Source organism: Lytechinus variegatus, chromosome 16 (assembly GCF_018143015.1).
Source record: "Lytechinus variegatus isolate NC3 chromosome 16, Lvar_3.0, whole genome shotgun sequence".
Taxonomy (NCBI): domain Eukaryota; kingdom Metazoa; phylum Echinodermata; class Echinoidea; order Temnopleuroida; family Toxopneustidae; genus Lytechinus; species Lytechinus variegatus.
The window spans coordinates 17,489,377-17,515,602 of NC_054755.1; the positions used below are offsets into that span (position 1 = coordinate 17,489,377).

At 37.9% G+C, this 26,226-nt stretch overlaps 1 protein-coding gene across 3 annotated transcripts in view; it reads left to right on the forward strand.

Annotated features, from left to right (window-relative positions):
• The first annotated feature begins 442 nt into the window (after positions 1-442).
• Positions 443-26,226, forward strand: part of LOC121429959 (phosphatidylinositol 3,4,5-trisphosphate 5-phosphatase 1-like) — a 105,693-nt gene continuing 79,909 nt past the window's right edge. For all 3 annotated transcript variants that reach the window (XM_041627227.1, XM_041627229.1, XM_041627230.1), the window contains exon 1: positions 443-911. In XM_041627227.1, coding sequence (XP_041483161.1) covers positions 772-911 — 140 coding nt within the window. In that variant the 5' untranslated portion in view covers positions 443-771. The remainder of the gene's footprint in view (positions 912-26,226) is intronic.

The window sequence follows — 26,226 nt, forward strand, 5'->3', positions numbered from 1 at the left end:
GGGGCTGAAATATGTTTTATATAAGACAAAGAATTGGCTTCAAAACTTGATATTTTAAGCTCCATATCAGCCTTTTGAGCAAGAATCTTATGTAAATCATCAAACATGCAAAGCGAGCGAAAATTTTATATAGGGCCTAGTGACATTAAAGATACCCCCCCCCCCCCATTCTTCCCCTCATCTTATTATTCACTCGATCGTCTGACTTCCTCGTTTTCCTCCCCCCCCCCCCCTCTTTTTTTTCTCCTCTTTTCCAATCTATTTCCCCCTCCTTTTTTTTTCCTCCGCCAATAGGACGGGGGGCTCACTCTTTAAAGACATTGGTGAGAGAGAGAAAAGGAGAGAAGGGGGGGGGGCTGACCGCTGCTGGGTAAGGTATTAGGATAAAGATAGATGACACACTTTTCGAATCCCTCGCTTGCAAACCCGGAAGTTCCGATTGTAAAATATCACCGTCAGTTGATTTCTGTGTATTGTCCAATTTACCAACCAAATTTCCTCTGCATGCTTTGGTGGAATATGGATAATATTAGAGGATCAGGAAAGGAAACATATAATTCTTGCACTTAGACTTTTAGACAAGGACTAACATCGAATAGTTGGAGTTGTCATTCACAAATTAGTTGCTCTTGGGAGATTACAGCGATAATACTTCACACGTGTGTTGTGTTATGATTTTATTTTTGGATTACCCTATCTAGTGTCGATCTATCTCGCGCAAATGCAAAATCGCCATAGGAATTGTACATGATATCATAGCATGAACAAATAATGGCTACCCAATACCCGTGGTATCATGGTCGGATTTCACGACTTGAAACGGAATCATTGCTGCAGAAAACAGGAAAAGATGGCTCTTTTATTGTTCGAGACAGCGAGAACATTAAAGGGGCATACGTGCTGTCAGTCTTGTAAGTGATATGATGTATATTTTATTTGCTGATTGACAATTTGACAACTAGCTTGCTCAGCTCCGTCAACCGCTGGCAGCGCGTTTGGTCCTTCACCGTAGCCGGACTTGTCGGCTTGAACACTTGCTCCCATTCCGTCCTCTAGTCTATGTGAGCTTTGTCAATAATATCTCAAAATTCTCATTCTCAAGTCCTAGGGTCTATAATATAATTAGTCTGTTATATAATTGATATTGTGCATCATCATCATATACCGGTATTATTATTATTGTTATTATTGTTGTGTTATTGTTATCATTTAATATACGGTACATGTACCTTTAAGGCTTTATCCCAAGTTAGGGTTTATATTATCATTAATTATTTTATTATTAATTTGTTGTTATTTTCATGCATTTCCATTCTCAGATTGAGCCTCATCTTTTTGCATCAATTTTTTTTTTATTGTTTGTAATATTTTGTTGATGTGACTTCAGACAATAAGGGGCTTTAGATTGTCTGCAACTGCAACGTATTCCTAGTTCACCGGAAGTGGTGACACCACTCGTTCAGTATCACATTCGTACATTGATGAAAACAGTTTCGATTTAAGTCGACGTACCCGTACCACGCCACAGCATATACCAGCGTGATAGCGAGCGGGCCGTGGGCCGATGCTTGGCCGGAGAATCAGGCGTAGCATCACGCTACGAACCAGTGGGGCGACTGTGGGTGCAACATTTGCACTCTTGCGCAAAAAGCCGAAAAAACACGGTTGTTTGGAAATAAAACATCAATTACCTATCGGATATGTAGTGTCTGAAAACAGGACACACTAAATGTAATGGAAAAGCTGGTAACAAGCAGTAATTTGCAGTTTACCAGCCCTGCGGAATCAACGAAACTCGAGTGTTGATGCGGCTTCATTCATTTTTGCCAAGCTGGGATGACGTCATCATGTACGAACTAGCGCTTGTTCGAGCACTATGACACCGAACGTCAAAACCCTCAAATACGAGTCACAGATTTGGTCAGTGAACGAGAAGGCTCGTCACAGATTACTTCGCGCATGCGCAGTGCTCCCAAAATTCCTTAATTTTGTACATCACATGGCACGTCACAGAAAACTAAAGCCCCGTATTGTCTCTCTTTGTTGATCCCTCCAAAATTATTTCCAAATTAGACAATATATCACTCATTCAATGAACAAGGTTACAATATAACCTTGTTCTCAGTTATATCTCCATGTGTGGCAAAATAAGGGTGGCACTGTTTGGCTAATTTTCTCTTTTTGTTTGAGGAAAATGCTTGATGTTTTTACACTGACAGTTTCCATTACATCTATTATTCATACAACTTGGCTCTTATTTAAATTTGATACTTTAAATAATTTTTTTCTTAATTAAAAATAGAGATAAAAAAATGAAAATTTTCTTGCCATATTACTTTCCACCAATAGAGGGCTTACACAAAAATATGCCCAAAATTCAAGTTTTTGAGCGCTCTGGTGAATACAAAAATTATTCCCAAGTTACTAATGAAAAATAAATTGCAACTGTACGGAAATTAGTACCGGTAATTTTGGTCACAAAAGTGATATTTTAATGACTTTTTAAAGTGTGTGCTCTGGACAACATTGGCATACCATAGTCCTACCTGTAGATTCCCCACAGGCAGGGTGGTAGCAGTGAACAAGTGGGTGGTAGCAGTGAACAAGTGCAATATGTTATCTGTGTAGTTTCTTGGTGTATTGTAAATATATTTGTAAAGTTTTGGCCAATTAGATGTAAACTTTATGCACAAGTGGATATGTTCTACACTTTAGGTGCCAAGTTGACTCGGCTACGTCATTAATATAGAGCTACATGTAGCAGCCGTCTGTTTCAATGAGTTTAACATATTTAAATTTCTCCTCGTACACAGACGGCTCGCGATCATGCATCCGCCATTATAGGGTAAATAGTGCTAAATCCCCGACGGGGATCATTATCAATTTTTTTTCTTTACTTCATTGAAATATAAAAAGAACTGGACCAAAATAAAGATTATTATTCCGTTATGGCCTGAAATGCACCAAAACAGGGAAAAATAAACTTAAAAACCGACAAAAACAGGGGCTTCAGCTGTCGCGCATCTCCCACTTCCCTGGTTTATCCGAACTTAATACATAAACATATGGCCATTGAGTCTCTGTACAGATCGAGTTAGAACTTCGGTCTCTGTAATTGGTGAGTGGAGCCAACAGCAGAGTTCAGCGGAACAACCAATATAACAGACACCGAAGCTTTAGCTTTGGAAAGGGTCACCAGTTGTGCGTAAACTTAAGTCAAGTGCAACCCAGATACAATGCATTTCATTTTTTGTCTCACCTGCATAGCAGAGTGAGACTATAGGCGCCGCTTTTCCGATGGCGGCGTCGGCGTCAACATCAAATCTTAACCTGAGGTTAAGTTTTTGAAATGCCATCATAACTTAGAAAGTATATGGACCTAGTTCATGAAACTTAGCCATAAGGTTAATCAAGTTTTACTAAACATCCTATTAGAGTTTCATGTCACATGACCAAGGTCAAAGGTCATTTAGGCCGGTCAATGAACTTAAACCATGTTGGGGGAATCAACATCAAAATCTTAACCTGAGGTTAAGTTTTTGAAATGTCATCATAACTTAGAAAATATATGGACCTAGTTCATTAAACTTAGACATAAGGTTAATCAAGTATCACCAAACATCCTGCATGAGTTTCACGTCACATTACCAAGGTCAAAGGTCATTTAGGGTCAATGAACTTTGGCCGATTTGGGGGTATCTGTTGAATTTCAATCATCACTTTAAAAGTTTTTGGATCTGATTCATGAAACTTGGACATAATAGTAATCAAGTATCACAGAATATCCTGTGCAACTTTCAGGTCACATGATCAAGGTCAAAGGTCATTTAGGGTCAATGAACTTTGGCCGAATTGGGGGTATTTGTTGAATTACCATTATAACTTTAAAGGTATGTTGGTCTAGTTCATAAAACTTGGACATAAGAGTAATCAAGTATCACTGAACATCCTGTGCGCATTTTAGGTCACATGACCAAGGTCAAAGGTCAATGAACTTTGGCCATAATGGGGGTATCTGTTGAATTACCATCATAACTTCTCAAGTTTATTGATCTGACTTTTGAAATTTGGACATAAGAGTAATCAAGTATCACTGAATATCCTGTGCAAGTTTCAGGTCACATGATCAAGGTCAAAGGTCATGTGAGGTCAATGAACTTTGGCCACATTGGGGGTATTTGTTGAATTACCATCCTATCTCTGTAAAGTGTACATATTGGTCTAGTTCATAATACGTGGAAATAAGAGTAACCAAGAATCACTGAACATCTTGTGCGAGTTATAGTAGTTTTCAAAGTGAGCACTGCTGCTACATTGTATGTTGAATCGCGTGATGCAGGTGAGACGGCCAGAGGCATTCCACTTGTTCATAGTCAAATACGGTCTAGACTCTACACAGCAAGTACATACCTTAAGACAGACATGTGTATAACTTTAATATGGAGAATTTTTGATAGCTTAGTGTAACAGTATTTGGTCTTTCTTGGAAAAAGGTCACTGCATTTGTATGCCATCCCTGTAGTAAATACTCGGTATACATGTACATGTATGCACGACTTATGGAAGTTTTGTGGTAAACAGCATGTATATACATGCAGTAGGAGTTAAAGGACTGTTTGGTTATAGGTGGTTTGATAAGTGTAGCTTTTAAAAGAACTGTTAGCGACATTTCGTTCAGCATGATCTTTTCATCATCAGGAATAAAGATCCACTTGAATACTGGATAGTACCGGTACTGTATCTAGGTAAAGGTTGAACCTATAGGAAAAAGGGAAGATGGTGATTGATCAGTTGGTAATTGGTAATTTATTAATTGGTACTATTAATCCCATATTAGGCATGTATGTGGGTGTCTCCTTTGGAAACAAATTCATCTTGTATTCTTGCATATACACATGTACAGTGATCACATTATGGACCATGTACGTGCGCAGTTACTGTGCCGTCTTGCACTTGACACCTTGAAATTGAATCAATACCCCGGCCGCCAGCTGAGCCAGCCTACCCGGTACTCATTCACCTCACCTGGGTTGAGTGCAGCACAATGTGGGAAAATTTCTCGCTGAAGGCCATGGCTGGGAATCATTTGAACCCATATCCGTCCGTCAGATTTTAAGACGAGAGTCGTAACCACTAGACCGGGATGCCCCGCATCAATAGACTTTGAACAGTCTTTGATACCATGGCTCTAGGAATGAAAATAAACCTGAGAACAATTTTGAATAGTAAACCATCAGGCTTTGATTCATATTAGTAAAAAAATCTTACTGACTTTTAATGAGCTGTGTATTTTTTTTTAAGAAGACTATTGTGCTAACAGAATGAATTGCTTGGTGATGGGACACTTTTCTTCAGGCTGTTATAATCTCAGGATAATCCCATTAGATTAAAAATAGTTATTTCCCTGTGAACTATATCCTGATAGGTCTTCAGGTTGTAATTGGGTGGTGGTTAATCTTTATCATGTGTGTAAGAACCAAAACTTCTAGCAGGCATTTTTTTATGGGGGGGGGGAGCTGGTTCATAAAGCTGATTTTATGCATACATGTACCAGTGGCCAAATTCCTGTCTCATATTACTTTTTTTTTCTTTTTTTTATCAATTTCGAGCATGGAGATGGTTTTATGATAGTTTTACCATTCAAAATTCATGAAATGCGATTGTATAAACACATTATAGAAATTCCCAAAAGATCTTGACAATGACAACCCAAATAAGGTGTCAATTCTGTCCGAAAAATGTCCTCTCCAAGTTTGGTATTCTTATAAAATGTTGGGCATTCCTTTATTAATATGTTTTTGTGTAGGGGAGACCGGGGTTATTTGGAACATGGGGTAAGTTGAAGCATTGTAATTTTCATTAACGCCTGTAAAGTAAATTCATGCAATACTGCTCTCAAATTATTGCTATTAATAATACAACAGTTGTAGTATCAATAACAATAAATTGAGGGCGGTATTGCATAAATTTACTTTATAGGCGTTAAAGAAGATTACAATGTTTCAACTTACCCCATGTTCCAACTAACCCCGGTCTCCCCTACGGTTCTTGCATTATACACTATATCCAGGGGGGGGGAGGCTAACAAGAGTTTCTTGTTTTAAACCCCCATCTCCGTGATCTATCACATGCATACATTGTACAGGTGTACTGCACAGAATGACACACATTGTACATGGAAATCCTCATACAGACAAGAGACTACACTGTACATGATCTTATAAAAGCTTTGGCAGTCGCACTGCAACTATGAAAATGTGTATGAAATAATTATGATTTCACGTAATAATATAAGAAAAAGGAATTTTTGGGGTGTGACATCATCAGCAGCCCACCTATTGAATGTGCAGTGTATCACGTTTTCATGAAAAAGGCCTATTGCTAAAATTTAAAACTCAATAACATTATATTTTATTACATAGATTTTGATAAAGTTTTCAGCATTTAAAAAATTCTATTTAGGTATAGGGCCTGATGATTTTCAGTTTGGAGTACCCTTTAAAGAATAAGGAAGAGAGAGAGAGAGAAAAAAGAAATCCTATTTATTTGCTGTTGGTGTTTAAACTGATAGGATGAGACAAATCAAACTCCATTCAACTAGCAATGGACATCATATAAAATCAAGTGGTTTTATACAAAGGGATTTCCCCTATTTGTACAGTCCAGTACAATCTCTATTTGCTTGGTCTGATAGGTATTCATTCACCCTCATATCAAGGCCAGCTCTCATAAAAGGGAAGTTCCCTTTCCTGGGGGTCGTGAGCTGAAGCCAACATCAATCTTTCTTTCCTGCTTTCCACTTCTTCCGCGTCTCCAAAGGGCTCGGTTTCCAGGAGGGGATGGTTGGGAAATTGTGGATGAAGTTCAAAAACCTTTGATGGGGATACATGTACCTCTGTCACATTGGATTGGGAATGGGGGTTGTTAATCAAGGTAAATCTGGATCAAGCCTTGATGAAGTTCTTTTCCACTGTTGAACAGTGCTCATGAACAATGTAAATGTATTCAAATGTTCTTTTATAAATCTGGAAATATCTAGAGTTACATGTATATTTCAGGAATAGGGGGCTTAAATTACTTCAACTCTTTAAATAGTATGGTGTAGAGCATACAGAAAATATCCGAAATGAGGAAAAACAATAGATTTTGAATCGAATCAGAGTTGCTTCCTTTTGGCACTGATTCACAAAATTCCTCTAGATTCTCTCTAAATAATTGGAGGCCACCATAGGACATGGCCTTGAAGGAAACCAAAAAGCCAAGAAGAGAAGCAATCTTATACCCCTTTCATAAACCCAATTATGCAGCTAATAGCAGCACAATTTGGTCGTAAAATCGGAAGGACCAGAGTTATCCGCATTATTTTGATGCTGCAATTATCCGCATAATAGCAGCATTGGGACCAGATTTTGACTTTATGAACGCATTTCAAAAGTAATGCGGATAATTGCCATGGAGCGGTCACAAGGCCACCCTTTTCCAACGCAACCGCATCGGAGGGGGTGTGTGCGGATGCCATGACGATTATCCTCCTTTTTTCAGGACGGGCGCTCGTAAAAGTAGTGCGGACTATTTTCATAGTTTATGAACGCAATTTTTATTGAATTATCCGCATAACTCTTAGGCGGCTAATTGGAGGATAGGTTTATGAAAAGGGTATTATTGGAAGAGTAAAACAAGAGGATCAATTTAAAACAAGTTTCATCAAAATCGGTTGGGAAATAAGAAAGTTATGGACGTTTAAACAGTCTTGTACTTTATGTGGTTATCCTCAAATTGGCAAATGTGCTTCAAAATGGCTGATTTCGTAGACAACCTTCCATTTGTTTTGTAGACATATTTTCAGATTTTCCCCATTATTTTACGTATTTCACATTATCTTCTCCTGACCTTGATATATGTGGTGTGAATTATATTTCCCATGACATATTTTATGCCCAGATGGAGGCAAGATTCAATTTGAAAGATAATGGGGAAAATCTGAAAAATTGTGTACAAAACAAATGGAGAGTTGTCCACAAAATCAGCCATGTTTGAAGCATTTTGCCAATTTGGGGATCCTCATAGAAAGTACAACAAGACCTTTTAAACATCCATAACTTGTTTTTTTCACAACCAATTTTAATGAAACTTGTTTTAAATTGTTCCTCTTATTTTTAATCTTTCCAATAAGATTATTTCTTTTCTTGGGTTTTGGTTTCCTTTAAATTGTGCTCCTTTTTAATAAATAAAACTGATCTCTATCAAAGTTGCATTTAGTGTGCTACCCATTTTTATTCGGCCGTGGTGGCCTTCCAAGATAAATGAAATAAAAGAAATTCCACATTGTGTTGCACTCAACCCAGGTAATTATGGGTACCTGGCAGAAATTTATTCATTGAAAATGTCTGTGTGCTCTGTGAAAGATTGTGGGGCTAGAGCCAGTAATAAAATATTTGTCTCGAGTCCTTTGGAAGCGCATAGGTACATGTACTTAATGTCATAATGAGATATGCACTACATTATCATTTATTTCATTTCCTTCTCATGAAGAGTTCAGATGCTCCTATTATGATAGCACTCCATCCATCTGGGGGGCGTTACATGAAAGGACATGTCGGACGTTTTTTCCGACAAGTCCCATTTTATCCGACAGTTACCATAGTAACAGTACCTCTCAGCCAATCAACATCAGAGAAAGATGTCAGACCTGACAACTTGTCGGATGAAAGTGTTGATGAAACACTCCCCAGGACTCTTTCTGGCTTGAGCATCCTCCTTCTTCACACTAACCTTCTTACAATCACTATAAAATTTCAGTTAAATAAGTTTTCAAATGTGCTTTTTTAAGTATGCGGAAACAGCACTTATACATGTAGATACACATACTTATATTTTCAAATGTAAAATTCACATTTTCACAAAGATGTTCTTGCAATGGGTTTATGCAATTCACATAATTGAACTTCATCTTTTGTACAGTTCGACTCCCCCCCTCACCCCCGGAAAATAAGCTGGCCTTATGTATACACATTTGTGTATTATTCCCATTGAGGGATTTCCGTGCAATTGTATTAAAAAAAGATTGTTTTGAAGTCTGCTTTAAATGTACATGTTCTTTGTATTGACATGTTTCTACGCCCACTCACTTATTTGTCACAAAGCCTTAATAACACCAAGCGCACGTACTGTAGGGCCGGGTCCATGCTATGAGGAAGTATTAAAAATATAATCAACTGAAATATTGTGCAGTTCTCATATGGCAATGAGGTGATGTTAAAGGAATAACATTAAATAAAGTTTTTTCAAGATTGTTATGAAATTATTGGATAGAAAAATCACAGGCCCACATTTTATTTTAAAATAGCATGAATTTTAAAGGGTAATATTTAAAACGAAATATGCAAAATTTAAAAAGAAATGTGCAACCTACAAAAGGGAACAAATTGTGCCCAATTTAGAAACTGAGGTTCTCCAAGGATGCATTTTTCAGAAGATTATCCAAGAAATATTTGAACGAAATAGGGATTGCAAGGCCGATGTTTATTTTTGTCTTTAATAATGACTGGGGAAAATCTTTCTTCATGCATTTAAAATGATATATTTTTCAATTGACCTAATGGCAGTTACAGGAATCATTTACAGCCTCTTCTACAGGGGGCCTATTTTTATTTTTCATTACATTTTCTGGGGGGGGGGGGATTTTGGCCCATGTTTCTTTTTGATGCTATACAAGTTGATCAAAAGTACATTTATCTCTTTGGTACACCCCTATTGTATAATACTGTAGAGGTTGTTATAGATTCTCTAGTATTGTTGATGCATAGTTGAAATTTGGTTTGAGGTGGTTTCCTGTTTGAAAATACCTTGACCAAAGAGTTCCTTTCTTTGAACAAGAATAAACATTTGTTTGCTTAAAGGGGAAGGTCACCCTGACGTAAAGTTTGTTGTAGAAATACCAGAAAAAATGATTAAAAATATTGATGAAGGAAGAAAATCCATGAAAGATAGTTATTTTTTTCTCGCCTGCATACAGTGCATCTATAGCAGAGTGAGACTACACATGTATACTTGTAGGTCTGCACGGCTTTTCCGAGGGCAGCCTGGCATCATCGTCAACATTGAAATATACTAAGGTTAAGGTTTGAAATGTCTAACCTACAATATAGGAAGTATATGGAGCTAGTTCATGGAACTTGGACATAAGGATAATCAAGTATCACTTAATATCCTGACTGAGTTTCAGGTCACATGACCAAGGTCAAAGGTCATGTGTCAATGAACCTTGGCCATTTTGGGGGTATTTGTTGAATTGCCATCATAACTTTTAAAGATTATGGATCTTGTATATGACACTTGCACATTCATAATAGTAATTAAGTGTCTGTGAACATCCTGTGTGAGTTTCATACCCTTTTCATAAACCTATCCTCCAATTATGCCCTTTTTACACAGGATTTTCTTAACCCCGGACTATCGCTAACCCCGTACTATCCTTAACCCCGTACTATTTTTTTTCCTTTTCACACATGCCAAATTGTTATTGCTAACCCCGGATAAGGAATGCTTGCTTTTTACACACGAAACTCGCTAACCCCGGACTAGTAGTTTTTGTCGATCATTCGTAGTACAAGTGCTTCACTCGTACACTTTTTACACACGGTACAATTTCCTTAACCCCGTACTATAGGTGGGGCCAAATAGTACGGGGTTAAGCTTAGCCCACTTTCGTTTTGCACATGCGATCTTAACCCCGTACTATTTCTCTTAGCACCGCAATTGGTGGGATAACCCTGCTTTTTTGCAGGGCCAAATAATCCCGTACTATAGGTGGGGTTAGCCCACTTTGCAAAAACGCTGTGTAAAACGAAAGTGGGCTAAGCTTAACCCCGTACTATAGGTGGGGCTAAATTGCCATTTAGCCCCACCAATAGTACGGGGTTAAGGTAATTTTAGCCTGTCTAAAAAGGGTATTAGCCGCCTAAGAGTAATGCGGATAATTCAATATAAATTGTGTTCATAAACTCTGAAAATAAGCCGCATTACTTTAACGAGTGCCCGTCCTGAAAAAGGCGGATAATTGCCATGACAACTGGACACGCCCCCTCCGATGCGGTTGTGTTGGAAAAGGGTGACCTTGTGACCGCACCATGGCAATTATCCGCATTATTTGGAAATGCGTTCATAAACTCAAAATCTTGTCCCGATGCTGCTATTATGCGGATAATAGCAGCATCAGAGTAATGCGGATAACTCTTGTCCTCCAATTTTACGACCAAATTCTGCTGCTATTAGCCGCCTAATTCATTTTAATGGGGTTTATGAAAGGGGTATCAGATCTTATGATCAAGGCAAAGGTCATTTTATAGGGTCAATGAACATACTTGTAGTATGTTACGAATGGTATTTTTCTGAATAATTATTTGATAGTTGTTTTCAAAGTCAGCACTGCTGCCACATATGTCACATGATGCAGGCAAGACTCCCCTTGTTTGATAATTTAAAATAGCGCTATTTTGCAAATAATCCCAAGTTGACTTAGGGTTACAATCTCAAGATTACTTTAGCGAACTAGCGAGATATTTGCGTCTCCATTACAAATAATCTTGAGATTGATCAGATCGGGATAATTTGCCAGATCAGAAATAGCGCGCTAATTTGAAAACTAAGGCTGGTGCAGACTGCCCTATTGGCCCAAATTGAAGTGCTGGAGAAGGAATTTGCCGGATCAGAAATAGCGCGCTAATTTGAAAACTAAGGCTGGTGCAGACTGCCCTATTGGCCCAAATTGAAATGCTGGAGAAAGAAAGGGGGAGGGGGAAGGTGCTGATGATCACAAGTGTATTGTAAAGGAAAAATCTAGCTCATGAATGTCTTCAGGGCAGAAGCCTATTAAAGACACCGTTCCCACTACCGTCCTAAAATTAGTTTACTTGAAACTAGTTTATGAGAACGGTCGAAGCGGTCTTGGAAGCGATCTTCCAAACCGATTCAGAAAGCCACCTCGCGATGTAGTTGAACCATGAACCTCTCTCATGTTAAGTCTGATATTTGTCCTTCACTACATGTATGACATAATAACACCATTCTCATTACCATCCTGAAACTAAACTACTGGAAACTGTAATGAGAACGGTCAAATCGGTCTTGGGAGCGATCTTCTAAACCAGTTCAGAAAAAAACTCCTCATGATGTAGTTTTGAAGATTGCTTTGCCTCTTGAAATTGGTTTTAGCGTGAGGACACAACTGTTCCCAATAGGGAAGTGATCTTTGCACATTTGGAGCGCGCTACTCCACACACTATGTGTAGAATGTCTAGGCTGTGGTTTTGAATTTCGCGCAAAACATGTCACCCCCAGTGAGAACGTTCCCATTGCAACAAGGCCACTTTATTTAAAGTGGTTTTGAAAACCACTTTCGGCTGATCAAATGGGAACGCTGGCAAAACTATCTTCCAAACTGGTTTCCTGAATCGGTTTCCAGTAAATATAGAAACAGCTCTCATTGTACTGTGTGAAACTGGTTATCTGGAAACCAGTTCAGGAAACCAGTTTGGAAGATCGCTTTGCTGGCGTTCCCATTTGATCACCCGTAAGTGGTTTTCAAAACCACTTCACGTAAAGCAATCTTGTTGCTATGGGAACACTCTCAGTGGGGTGACATATTTCACATGAAATTTGAAACCGCAGCATAGGCATTCCACACACAGTTTGTGGAGTAGCGGGCTCGAAATATGCGAAGATTGCTTCCTCAAGAATGGTTGTGTCATCATGCAAAAGCCATGCAGTTTAACGAGGCAAAGCGATTTCAAAACTACATCGCGAGGTGGTTTTCTGAACCGGTTTGGAAGATCGCTTCCAAGACCTCTTTGACTGTTCTCATTACACGTTAAACTAGTTTCCAGTGAACTAGTTTTAGGACTCTAGTGAGAACGGTGTCTTTGACTTCTTTCTGGTTCCCTTCAATAGGGTTCATTTTTAAAGAGAGATTTTCTTAATGAGCGGCAAGAGGTAACATAAAATAAATATTTCTGTGCACTTTCCAATCCTGCAAACACTAGGCTTTGCCATTTTCTTTACGCTCCTGTATTGATGGATCCAGCCAAATCGGAGAATTCGGTCGTTCTCTGATGTCATCTTTAATAAAAGGGATGGACCAAGCTGAAAATATATCTACATAGAGTAAAATTCAAAGAACAAAATGCTAAAAATTTCATCAAAATCGTATAACAAATTTATTGAATTTTAAAGATTTGCATTTTTCCGGTTAACAATTCTAGGCATGTCTCCATGAATATTCATTAGGTGGGCAGATGTCACAGCCCCTCTTTCCTTTTTCTTCTTTTATTACATGAAATCGTAATTTTTTCATAAATGTGTGAATAATGCGTCTCCATTATGAAATAAGTTGCAGCAAGGAATAACTAATGCACTTAATCAGTTGTCAATCCAATTGTTTTTTTAGTTGGTAGAAAAAATTGAATAAACCTAATTTCATGTAATAAAATACAAAAGAACAAGTGGGGATATGACATCATCAGCCAACCTAACCTTAAGAACATTAAAGACATGCCTAGAACTGTTTCACCAGAATAATGCAAATCTTTAAAATTCAATAACTTTGTTTATATTTGTTGTCCAATTTTGATGAAATTTTCAGCATTTTGCTTTGTACATGTAAATATTACTTTTAATATTTAATGAGATATAAATATTTTCAGCCAAGAGCATCCCTTTAATTGGAAGTCTGCCTTCACATGTACTCGTTGTGTTTATTCATTTGACAAGGGACAGAAAGTTGGAAGTACCAGTGGGCGAAACCATGGACGAATTCTAATTATGAAAGGAAGTACTGTAATAGTAGCCTGCTTCTTATATTGGTTGGTTTGAAAAGGGCCTGGAAAATAACTAAAATTAATTCTTGCAGATTTGATTTCTGTAAAATCTTATTAAATTCAATGTCATTTCAGGGAAAAGTTGCTTTTGTCAGTCAGTAATGATACAAATTTATACAAATTACTCTGGTCTTTTAATAAAATTTGCCATAGAACTGATATAATACTGCACAATGTTGTCAAAAATAGAATGGCAAATGAAAATTAAAAAAGCCCTGCATAAAGAAGTCCTGATGCATGCTGTCAAAGCTTCTTCAAGAGTTTTCTGACCACCATTTTTAAAAATGGAGGTTCATGTAGTCTACAAAGTTTCAATGATTAGTTGAGTTTTTTTCTTTGTTATTGTTGTTTGTGATGGAATGTGCGCAATACATCAACATCTACTGATATTCTAGAATGCCCTACATCTCGCAAGAGTTTTGACGAGTCGCCGTAGCAACATGCTGTGTGAGCCGGCGCATGTCTGTTTTTATTCCTGTCATTCAAATTGACTCTTCCTGAGCCAGGAAACAAATTGCAAGGTCCTTGCTCCATATATATATATATACTTTCTCTCTCTTGCGGCCTGTTCCCATTACCCCAGGTTTATGCAATCGATAGGTACTTCTTTCATTTCAATCCATTGTGATTCGGTCTTTTTTATTGTGAAACAGTTCAGACCATGAAAAGGTATTTGCAAACATTAAAATTTACTCTTTGAATATTAAAGTAAAAAAAAAAATTTTGAGGTATGAAAAGTAAAAAAGTGAACACTTCCTGGGCCCTGTTGCATAAAAGTAACTTTGCAATCTAATTGTAGCTTGTATGGTATCCTTGATTTTGATTGGCTTTGGATCAGCTTTTGTTGTTACCATTGGATGGCATACATGTAGTCACCATAATAGTAGATTTTATCCGATGGGGCCCTACAGCTCATCACCTTCTTGAATGAATCGATCAGGGAAGACAGAGATGGCGTTGAGGCCGGTCTCAATGCCACATTTTGCCAGCCTCTGCCTTGGTCTCGGTCCAAATCACTTGTGTTTCAGACCGCCTCGAAGTTTGCCAGTTCCAGGTATTCTCTGATCGGGATATTTACCCCGATCAGAAAATACCAGGTATTTTGGTAATGTGAAAGCAAACTACGCGTAATTTCCCTGAAAGAAAAATACCCGCTAAATAGTAGGTACTTGGCGAAATTACGAGAACTTTAGCGGGGATTTTTCCAATTTCGCAGGTATTTGGGCAATGTGAAAGCAATTTACGAGAACTTTTAGCCCAGCGTGTCGTTGGGCGCGGGTGCAGTGGGTGGCTGCTGGGCTAGTGATTTTGAATCTCGCGCCTTGCCTGCTTATACAGACCATACTGCGCATGCTCGTAACTTCAGGAACTTATCCTGAAAGGTATGTTTCGGGGCGGTGTGAATGCAGGAATAATTAATGGGTATTTTTCAGCCTAAAAAAGTTCCGTAATTTAACGGGGATTCTTGTGATCGAGGCGGTTTGAAACCACCTTATGGGAGAAGGTTTCGCCAGTGGACTTGTGACTGGGAAGTACCAACCATGAATACATCCCTGGAATCGATCATATTTCATTTCTTTAATGATTCTGTTCTGTATAAAAGTTCATTTCGATAATGATCTTGCACCCTAGTATACCACAATAAAATGTTGATTATTAGGGACTTGTCCAGGAAAAAAATAATCATTCAGTTTTGAAATTGAAGTGAGCAGAAATTAAATGTTTGAATTGTTAAACAAAAAAAATGATAATCATCATGGCTCTATACTGATATCCTGTTCTGATACTCCAGTCAACACTACAAGTGTATATGCCCTTGCCAGGTCATTATTATACTGCTCACCACCGCTATCTTTTGTAGGAATCATGGGAGGTTCCAAGTACATGTAAGGAAAAGAGAAGTGATGAACATTAGCCTCCTTGAAGTGGCATCTTGGCCATATTCCACATAATATTCATCATGCCATCGTGTTAAATGATTAATAATGCAAATAGACGATCATATTCATGCCCACGCCTACATGTGACTAAAAACAAAATCTCTAATGCTTTTCACGCTGCACTTATTTTCCTTAACCCCGGGAAATAGGTGGGGCTAAGGGGGGTCTTAGCCCCACCAACTTCTTTGGGGTTAAAGCTTATCCCACTTCGTTTTCACACTGCGTTTTTATAGCAAAGTGGGCTGGCACGGTAGTATGGTATCTGGCCCTGCAAAAAGCAGGGATAGCTGGCTTGTTATGGTACTAAGAGATGCAGTGTGAAACGAAACTGGGCTGAAGCGTTAGCCAATCACAGCAGTCAAAATTGCTTGTTAAAGGTAAATGCTAGTTTTGGTAACGATATCAAAATGAGTTCGTACAGAATCCAATGAAATGACTACCAAATTTTCTGTTTGTATAAATAAAGAATATGTGCCAAAGGATTCTGGAAGAAATTGTGTAATTGCTGAGAAATTAGCAAATAAGCACAGGATTCAGGTCAAGCGTCGGGCAAGACATTCAAAGCAATAATAATACACTGTCCCATGTGTGCTTATCTATGTCGGTAATCTTCGGTGTGAATATTTTTTAGCGTAGATTTCAGGAGTTCACAAAGTTCAGTTTATGTGACTGTACCAGATCTAGATCCTCGATGATATACTGACAATTAAGCCTGGGTTTACAGACTTACTCATGAAATCAGTGTTTACTGCAACTACTGGCATTTCTCTTTAATTGTGCTCCATGTGGCAAGATCATCAATATTCATGAGCTGCGCGATAGTCCAGAGTTTTTTTTTTAAATTATAAAGGCGTTAGCCCTGGCTGAGTAAAAGTACGGGGTTAAGAAAGACAGTGTGAAACAGAAAAAAGACAGTATGGGGTTTTTAGTTCGGGGATAAGGATAGTATGGGGTAACCGTTAATCAAATGCAGTGTGAAAAGCATATAAACGCTTTACAGTACCTCCAGCCAGTCATGAGATCCAAAACCTACCCACATACAATGTATGCACTTTCTCCACTCCCTGGGAAGCATTCAAACAAGAGTTCCAAGACTCAATTGCTAGGCAACCTACAGGATTTTGCATCCTACTGGGTACCCATTTAACACCTGGGTGGAGAGTGGCACAGAGTGGATTGATGTATTGTCCAAGGATGCTATGCCGCGTTGAGATTCAAAAACAAAACCCTAGAAGCAAGAGTAGGGCCATCTGTACCAGCCTGAGTTTTCAAATTAGTCCATTATTTTTGATTTGGCAAATTATCCCGATCTGAACAATCTCGAGATTGCATTTGTAATGGAGATGCAATTATCGCGCTAGTTCATAGGATTAATCTCGAGATTGCAATCGCAAGTCAACTATTTTAAGTCGGCTATAAAATTATCGCGCTAATGTGCAGGTGCAGAAATTTTGATTGCTTCCCCTTGCTATAAAAATTACTCAGAGTTTGTAAAACCGATCCAGATCACATTGACATCTCAACAACTAGTGAGTGACTTTTCGGTACCATCTTCATTTTTTGTTTGGTGTTATAATCGTGTAAAAATTGACCTAACACCAACACCAAAAGCTCAACACTGAACTTGAATTCACCCAATGTAGTAAATGTATGTATCACTGATCAAGTGCAAAATGGAGTGATCGACCGGTGCTAAAGAATTATTTGGACTAATATTTACAGCCCAGTACAGAAATTAAAGGGGAAGTTCACCCTGAAGAAAACTTTGTTGTAAAAATAGCAGAAAAAATATTGGTGAAGGTTTGAGGAAAATCTGTTAAAGAGTAAGAAAGTTATTAGAGTTCAAAATTTTGGATTTGTGACGTCATAAACGAGCAGCTGTCCCATGTATTTTGTTTTCTTTTCATGATCGGGTGTGAAATGATTTGTCTACTGATATACAAAAGTTACAGTGAAAACCATTTTTAATTTTCTGAGAAAATGACATTTCTTTGATTTTTTACCATTCGCTATGTAGGAATGCTGCTCGCATATGACGTCACAAATCAAATAATTGAAGTTCTAATAACTTTTTAATTATTTGATGAATTTTTGTCTCACCTGCGAAGCAAAGTGAGACTATAGGCGCCGCTTTTCCGACGGCGGCGGCGGCGGCGTCAACATCAAATCTTAACCTGAGGTTAAGTTTTTGAAATGACATCATAACTTAGAAAGTATATGGACCTAGTTCATGAAACTTGGCCATAAGGTTAATCAAGTATTACTGAACATCCTATTAAAGTTTCATGTCACATGACCAAGGTCAAAGGTCATTTAGGGTCAATGAACTTAGACCATGTTGGAGGAATCAACATCGAAATCTTAACCTGAGGTTAAGTTTTTGAAATGTCATCATAACTTAGAAAATATATGGACCTAGTTCATGAAACTTGGACATAAGCTTAATCAAGTATCACTGAACATCCTGCATGAGTTTCACGTCACATGACCAAGGTCAAAGGTCATTTAGGGTCAATGAACTTTGGCCGAATTGGGGATATCTGTGGAATTCCCATCATAACTTTGAAAGTTTATGGATCTGATTCATGAAACTTGGACATAATAGTAGAGCATGATCGGTTAAGGGTTCGCATTGAGGTGAAAATTTTTTTTTAAGGTACTTTTATCAAATTTGCTTTTAAAATGATCTTTGATATCTCAGGTTTCAAAAAACTAAGTTTCATGAAGATTGATGATTCCGAAAGTACCGGAATAGTCCATTTTATTCATGGGGGTGCTGCTACCTCTCATCACGGACGGACATTTCTACTCAAATTAAATTCACTCTAGTTTCATTGTTTTTAAAGTTACTCTAATTTGGTTTGGATGTTCTTGCACTCTGAACATTTCTCTATTATCAGACATAATATAGTAGAAAAAAAATATTGGGAACTAATTTTTTTTGGTAGGTGTTAACATTTCCATTTTGAAATTTCCGTCCGTGATGGAAAAAAAGATGAAAAGTTTTTTTATTCTTTATCAGAGTAGAAATAAAAAATAAAAAGGTTTAGAGGTATCTCTCTAAACATTGTACATTATTTTATTTGAACATGGCTAAAATCCATACATTTTATCCATATCATAAACTCAGTCAAAAATGATCACGGACGGACATTAATTTGATCACGGACGGACAAAGTTAATTCACTCAAATTCATTTCACTCTAGTTTTATTGTTTTCAAAGTTACTCCAATTTTTTTTAATGGTCTTGCACTCTGAACATTAATCTATCATCAAACATAAATTAGTAGGAAAAAAATATGGAAGTAAACTTTCCTTGTAGATGTTAACATTTCCGTCCGTCCGTGATGAAATTAATGTCCGTCCGTGATCATTTTTATTAGGATAATGTCTATGGATTCAGCTTTTTATTCTTTATCAGAATAGAAACAGAAATAAAAGTGTGTAGAAGTATTTCACTGGACACTGTTCATCATTTTATTTGAACATACCTAAAATCCATACATTTTATGCATTTGATAAATCAATGAAAGATGATCACGGACGGACATTAATTTCATCACGGACGGACGAGTGAAATACTTGTGGAAAGATTCATATATGCAAATGAGAAACTTTGCTGAGCAGATTATGAGTTTAATTTTAGCTTCTAATTGCAGTGAAAAGTGGCTCTGAGAATTATTCCGAACTCAAATGGAATAAGCCTACAACTCTTCACAATTTTTTGTGATATCTTTGTTTGGCCGTTATTGGGGCTATATTGTTGTCAGGAAAATTGTTAAGCATTATTGGAATGCAGATAGAGTTGAAAAGCTACATGTACATGTATATGCCAAAAAAGCGGGAAACAAAGTATGGCAAGAGCACATCCAAAGCTGTAGATTTCATCCATTCAAGCTTGCAGAAAGTGATGGAGAAGAAGTAGAATGCAATGCATAATCTGATAAGCAGAAAAATCAATTTTTCCATATACAGTTGGGGCCAAAAGTTTACATACACCTAGAAGACAAACAGTGATCCTCAAATTTTTACACTTTCCCTCATTCCTGCTAAAATATAATTTCATGGATGCAGACAAGTATGGTCTCTTCTAAATATACCTGGCATATACTTCAAATAAAAACACTTGGAGAGATATATATGGTTCATAATAGATATATTTCCAGTTTATTGGCAGGTCAAAAGTTTACATACATCAGCCCTAATTCTTGGTAGCACTGCCTCCATCTGTCTTCACATCTCTCAGTCGACGTGGACAACTGGACACTAGCTTCTTGCAGACCTCTCCTGAGATTTTTGACCACTCCTCTTGGCAGATGGCATACAATTGAGTCACATTCCTTGGTTTCCTTGACCGAACATGCTTTTTGAGTTCTCTCCATAGGTTTTCAATAGGGTTCAGGTCTGGACTTGAGTGTTTCGGGTCACCGTCATGTTGGAACCCAATTGTGACTAAGATTGAGGTTCTTAGCGGACCTTTTCAGGTTTAGCTGAAGAATTTTCAGGTAGTCCTCTTTCTTCATGGTGCCATCAATCTTCTGGAGTGAGCCAGTACCACTTGCTGCAAAGCATCCCCACAGCATGATGCTGCCACCGCCACTGCCCAGGTGTTCATTAGCATACTTCAGTCTGGCTGTACGGTGTCGGTCCTGGAGTAGAGGCTTCTTCCTAGCTCTGCAGCCTCTCAGTCCATGATCATGGAGGACCTGCTTGATGGTAGAGGGGGATACCTTGCTTCCTGAAGCCTCCAGATCCTGGCAAATCTTTTTTTGTCATCCATGGGATAAGCTGAACTATACGAACAAGTCTGTGTTCTACTGTCCGGTTGAGTTTTCGCTTTCTCCCTGATCTTGGTAGAGTCAGCACTGTGCCGAGAGTGTCATGCTTGTGTATTATGGTTTTCACTGAAGCACGAGACATGATTAGAGTCTTTGATATGACTCCTAAAGAGGAACCAGACTTGTGTACATCAACAACACGCTGCTTAAGGTCTTTGGTATATTGCTTTGACTTCCCCATGGTGCTAATGTTGCAGTACTGATCAGCATGGTATTGGTGGTAGCATTTATAGATACCAACACTGAATCACTGCAGGAACTTCTGGTCAACATTTTTTACCATTAGGCTATTCAAAAGACAAAAACCTATTCATCAGGTCAAATTTTAGCTTTGCTTGACAAAGATGGAATGTAAATCATGCTTCAAATGTCCAAGGAAGAGGTACATGCATAATTCTGCGGTCATTTTTCAAATGACATTATAGCATTATCACATTCCTCAAGTCACTAAAAGGAAACCAAGTCCACCTGAAAGCCATGGCACCTCTTTTTAACACATTTTATCACTTCAACAGTGAACTGTATGTAAACTTTTGACCCATTGATTTTTCAGAAATATAGATATTATAAACCATGTTATATATATCTGAGTATTTTATATGAAATTTTCACCTTGGGCATAAAGTATTTGGATAATTCTTATGATCTAATTGGCAATACAACTGGTTGAGTGACAAAAAATGATGAAAAAATTAGAAAAATTATTTTTTCACCAGGTGTATGTAAACTTCTGGCCCCAACTGTACAAACTTATGGATTCACAATGCTTCTAACAGAACATAGGTTTGTGAAAATTACATGAATACCTTTTTTCGAAGTCCATTTTGGAGCTAATTTTAAGCAAATCGCTTATCTGGTAAACTGTGAAAATGCATAAAGCTTGCACTGCAGTGTTTAGAAGTTAAGCTTTGGATTGGAATATCAATTAAATCAACTAAATACATGAGGGCTGTTGATGTTATGGGGTGTCTCCGCTTTAATGCAAAAGATGGATTTAAAGAGAGCCCATGACAAGTGTTGATCCAACAAACAAGCATAAGGATCAGTGACCTGTTAATCTTTTAGATTTAGTTTTTGGACCTTAAAAAACATCTTTGCTCTTGGAAAATTAATGCCTAAAATCATCATGATCATAAAAATACTTGTATCAACATGATCAATAATCAACTAGCTGTTGATTTTGAACCTACTTGTATTCTACACTTTAAAAAGACAATAGGGGAAGGCGGGGTAAGTTGTGACACTTTTTGCATTTTGCACGTTAGAATTGATATGACTAGTAATATTGTAGAAATAAGTACCTTACCTTTAAATTTGATTCTTGGGAAATATTTTTCACCTATATATAACTTTCTACCCCACGCTGAATGTCATTGTGACCTTTCAAAAAAAGGATGTCAAATTGCTCAACTTGCCCCATCTGTGGGGTAAGTTGTGCCATCGTCTGGGGTAAGTTGAGCCACAAAAACTATGTAAAAAATGTATGTGGGAAGAACCAGGATGTCAATATTTCATTTAAAGTCTTTTCACTTGCTAATTCTCTATGAATACTAACATCTTCTAAAAGTAAAAGGACTGTCATGTGAATTTGCTCCTTTCTGCCTGCATATCAATGGCTTTTTATGTTTTTATTTTTTTTTTGTTATACATCACTTATTCTTTACGTTCGATTTTGACAAGAAATATGTTAAGAGCAATCGTATGTCTAGATTATACTGTGCGTCTAGCATAGAAATCAAGTTGCTACATCTTAAATCAAGTTGCAGCAACTTGATTGAAGTTGTAGCAACTTGATTGTGCAACTAATACTGTTTAATATTATTAAAATATGTACAAATCATCAAAACAATTGCATTTGTTTACCAAAAAAGTACTAAGAACTTTTTACAGAGTACTTCCATTGTATTTTAATTGTGTCCGTCCGTGATGTCCGTCCATGATGTCCGTCCGTGATGGAAAATATTTGCAATTCTCTCGGAAGTTTGATATTGGTTAAGAATTCAATATGCTGAACATAGAAGCTAACATACCCGAGTGTTAGGTGCATTAACAATAATTGGTCCATGTAAAGCTGTTTAGATAGAAACAATAAAAATGTACAAAAATTCTAAAAACCACATTTCTATCTTGTCCGTCCGTGATATGGCACATTTAGTGGATACCTGTGTTTGTAGGTAACCATGGCAACAAACTTTTTTAACCATTCAGCATACTATGTCCTACCCTTCACTATAAAACACAAAGGAACCTTGTTCATCTTATTCCTAATTTGTTACAAGCCTTCAAAACTTTCAAAATCTATCAAATGTCCGTCCATGATGAACCGATCATGCTCAGTAACCAAGCATCACTGAACATTTTGTGCAAGTTTCAGGTCTCATGATTAAGGTCAAAGGTCATTTAGGGTCAATGAACTTTGGCCGAATCGGGGGTATCTGTTGAATTACCATCATAACTTTGAAAGTTTATTGGTCTAGTTCATTAAACTTGGACATTAGAGTAATCAAGTATCACTGAACATTCTGTGCGCGTTTCAGGTCACATGACCAAGGTCAAAGGTCAATGAACTTTGGCCGAATTGGGTGTACATGTATCTGTTGAATTACCATCAAAACTTTGAAAGTTTATGGATCTGATTCATGAAACTTGTACATAAGAGTAATCAAGTATCACTGAACATCCTGTTCGAGTTTCAGGTCACATGATCAAGGTCAAAGGTCATGTAAGGTCAATGAACTTTGGCCATGTTGGGGTTTTTTGTTGAATAACCATCATATCTCTGTAATACCCTTTTCATAAACCTATCCTCCAATTAGCCGCCTAAGAGTAATGCGGATAATTCAATAAAAATTGCGTTCATAAACTCCGAAAATAAGCCGCATTATTTTTACGAGCGCCCGTCCTGAAAAAGGCGGATAATCGCCATGACAACTGGACACGCCCCCTCCGATGCGGTTGTGTTGGAAAAGGGTGACCTTGTGACCGCACCATGGCAATTATCCGCATTATTTGGAAATGCGTTCATAAACTCAAAATCTTGTCCCGATGCTGCTATTATGCGGATAATAGCAGCATCAGAGTAATGCGGATAACTCTTGTCCTCCAATTTTACGACCAAATTATGCTGCTATTAGCCGCCTAATTCATTTTAATGGGGTTTGTGAAAGGGGTATGAGTTTATTGGTCTAGTTCATAAAAAATGGACATAAGAGTAACCATGTATCACTGAACATCTTGTGCGAGTTAGAGTAGTATTCAAAGTCAGCACTGCTGCTATATTGAACCGCGTGATGCAGGTGAGACGGCCAGAGGCATTCCACTTGTTCTCAAACCTTCGGCAATATTTTTTATTATTTTTTATGGTATTTTTACAATAAACTTTTTGTCAGGGTGAACTTCCCCTTTAAACACGTATAATAAACACAAACAAGTTCCCTAGACCCTGTTCATCACTCTGCAATAGATTATAGGTGTTTCCAATAATACCCTTTTCATAAACCTATCCTCCAATTAGCCGCCTAAGAGTAATGCGGATAATTCAATAAAAATTGTGTTCACAAACTCCGAAAATAAGCCGCATTATTTTTACGAGCGCTCGTCCTGAAAAAGGCGGATAATCGTCATGACAACTGGACACGCCCCCTCCAATGCGGTTGTGTTGGAAAAGGGTGACCTTGTGACCGCACCATGGCAATTATCCGCATTAGTTGGAAATGCGTTCATAAACTCAAAATCTTGTCCCGATGCTGCTATTATGCGGATAATAGCAGCATCAAAATAATGCAGATTACTCTTGTCCTCCTCCAATTTTACGACCAAATTATGCTGCTATTAGCCACATAATTGGGTTTATGAAAGGGGTACAAGACATATTTGACACCTCCTAGTCAGTTTCTTAACCCTACATTTTGAGGTTTCTAGTGGAGCATTGTGGCCCAGTGGATTATTCTCCAGACTTTGAAACAGAGGGTCGTGAGGTCAATCCCAGCCACCACGTGGTTTCCTTCAGCAAGAAATTAATCCATATTGTGCTGCACTCAACCCAGGTGAGGTGAATGGGTACCTGGCAGGAATTTATTCCTTGAAATGTTGAGCACGTAAAAGCTACTTGAGCTACAGCCAGGGTAACAATATCCAAGTCCTTTGGAAGCACATAGAGACGTTATTCGTAATGTGTTCTGCGCTATACAAGAACTGACTATTATTATTCTTGAGGCACCCCCCTCCCTCTCGTCAAAATATAATGTAAGGGCCCTAGGGCCTCTACCCCTCCTTCCCTTTACCCCTCATGGGATTACCTTAAACAATAGAGAGCATGTTCAAAGTTGTCATGTCCGACTAATAGGGATGTAGACGAGATCGATACTTTTAAGTCACAAGGCCAACGGAGAAAAACTTTCTTCTGCCATAGACTTAAATGTATGAATCGGCCCGAGGTCAGTGCCAAGGCCGACATATTGTGGCCTTGAGGTTGGTCTCAACTGCCTCCCTGCGGATTAGCCATGTAAAGATCCTTTTAAACGCTTTTTGTGAATGTAATCAATCTTCTGTCCATAAATAGACTTGTGTATGGGGGAAGGTCAGGATGTTTTCAGGAAGGATACACATCAATGTCTTTCATTACACTGTAAGCTACAGGAAGCGCTACCTTTCACCCCGCATTTCTCCATGTTGAATGAATCAATTAGGGTGTAACATGCTCTAACTTCCACCCTTACAATCGATCCACATTTTAAAATTTATTTGTGGAATTTCCTGATTACAGTACATGGGGGTACTCCAAGGTAACACACTTGCTGCATCTATTTTTAATAGTCGTCAAAATGTATTACTATATATACAAGAAATATATGCACACATACATGTACAGTGATTCTTTTTTTTAGAATAAAGTCCATAGGTCCATACTTTATTGTACAAAATGAAATCTGAAATAGAAGTATTCCGAAAATTCTTTTTTGCCCTATCGATTGTGGGCCCGGCAGCCACTGTGCAGCGCAGATTGGCGTAGCGCAATCCTTTGAATCATGGACCTTTTAACGTCTTTTGGCCTGACGCGGCTGGGGTTTGAACTCCTGACCTCCCGGTTTTGAGACACTACTAATTTAGCCAACAGACCGGTTGTCAGCCTCACTAAATGTAATTGTAATTTTAGCAACCGTCTGGTCCTTATAATGATTACATCCTAATATCCCTTAAATTCCAAAGAGTAAAATTGTGAATGCTAGTCCAATTATAATGACTCTTTTTCTGATTGTCTGAATTCAAAATAATCGTCCATGATCTATTTTCAATGACGTAATGAACCAAAAGCTTGAGGGGCAACATGACATACCTGTATTGGGGCAAAACATACCAAAAGTTGTGAGTGAGCGAGCAGAAATTGGACCTTTTAAAATTGAAAATCTAATTTTCTGATATTAGTTTCATTTTTTTTTCTTTATTTTTCTTTTTTTCTAGGTCATGGATATTTTTTATGGGGGGGGGGGGGGTGGCAGTGCCCTCTCAACCTCCACCTTTAAACCAATTTATATTTTTTATTTAATGATTGCAATCTCTCTCATTTCGTCTTT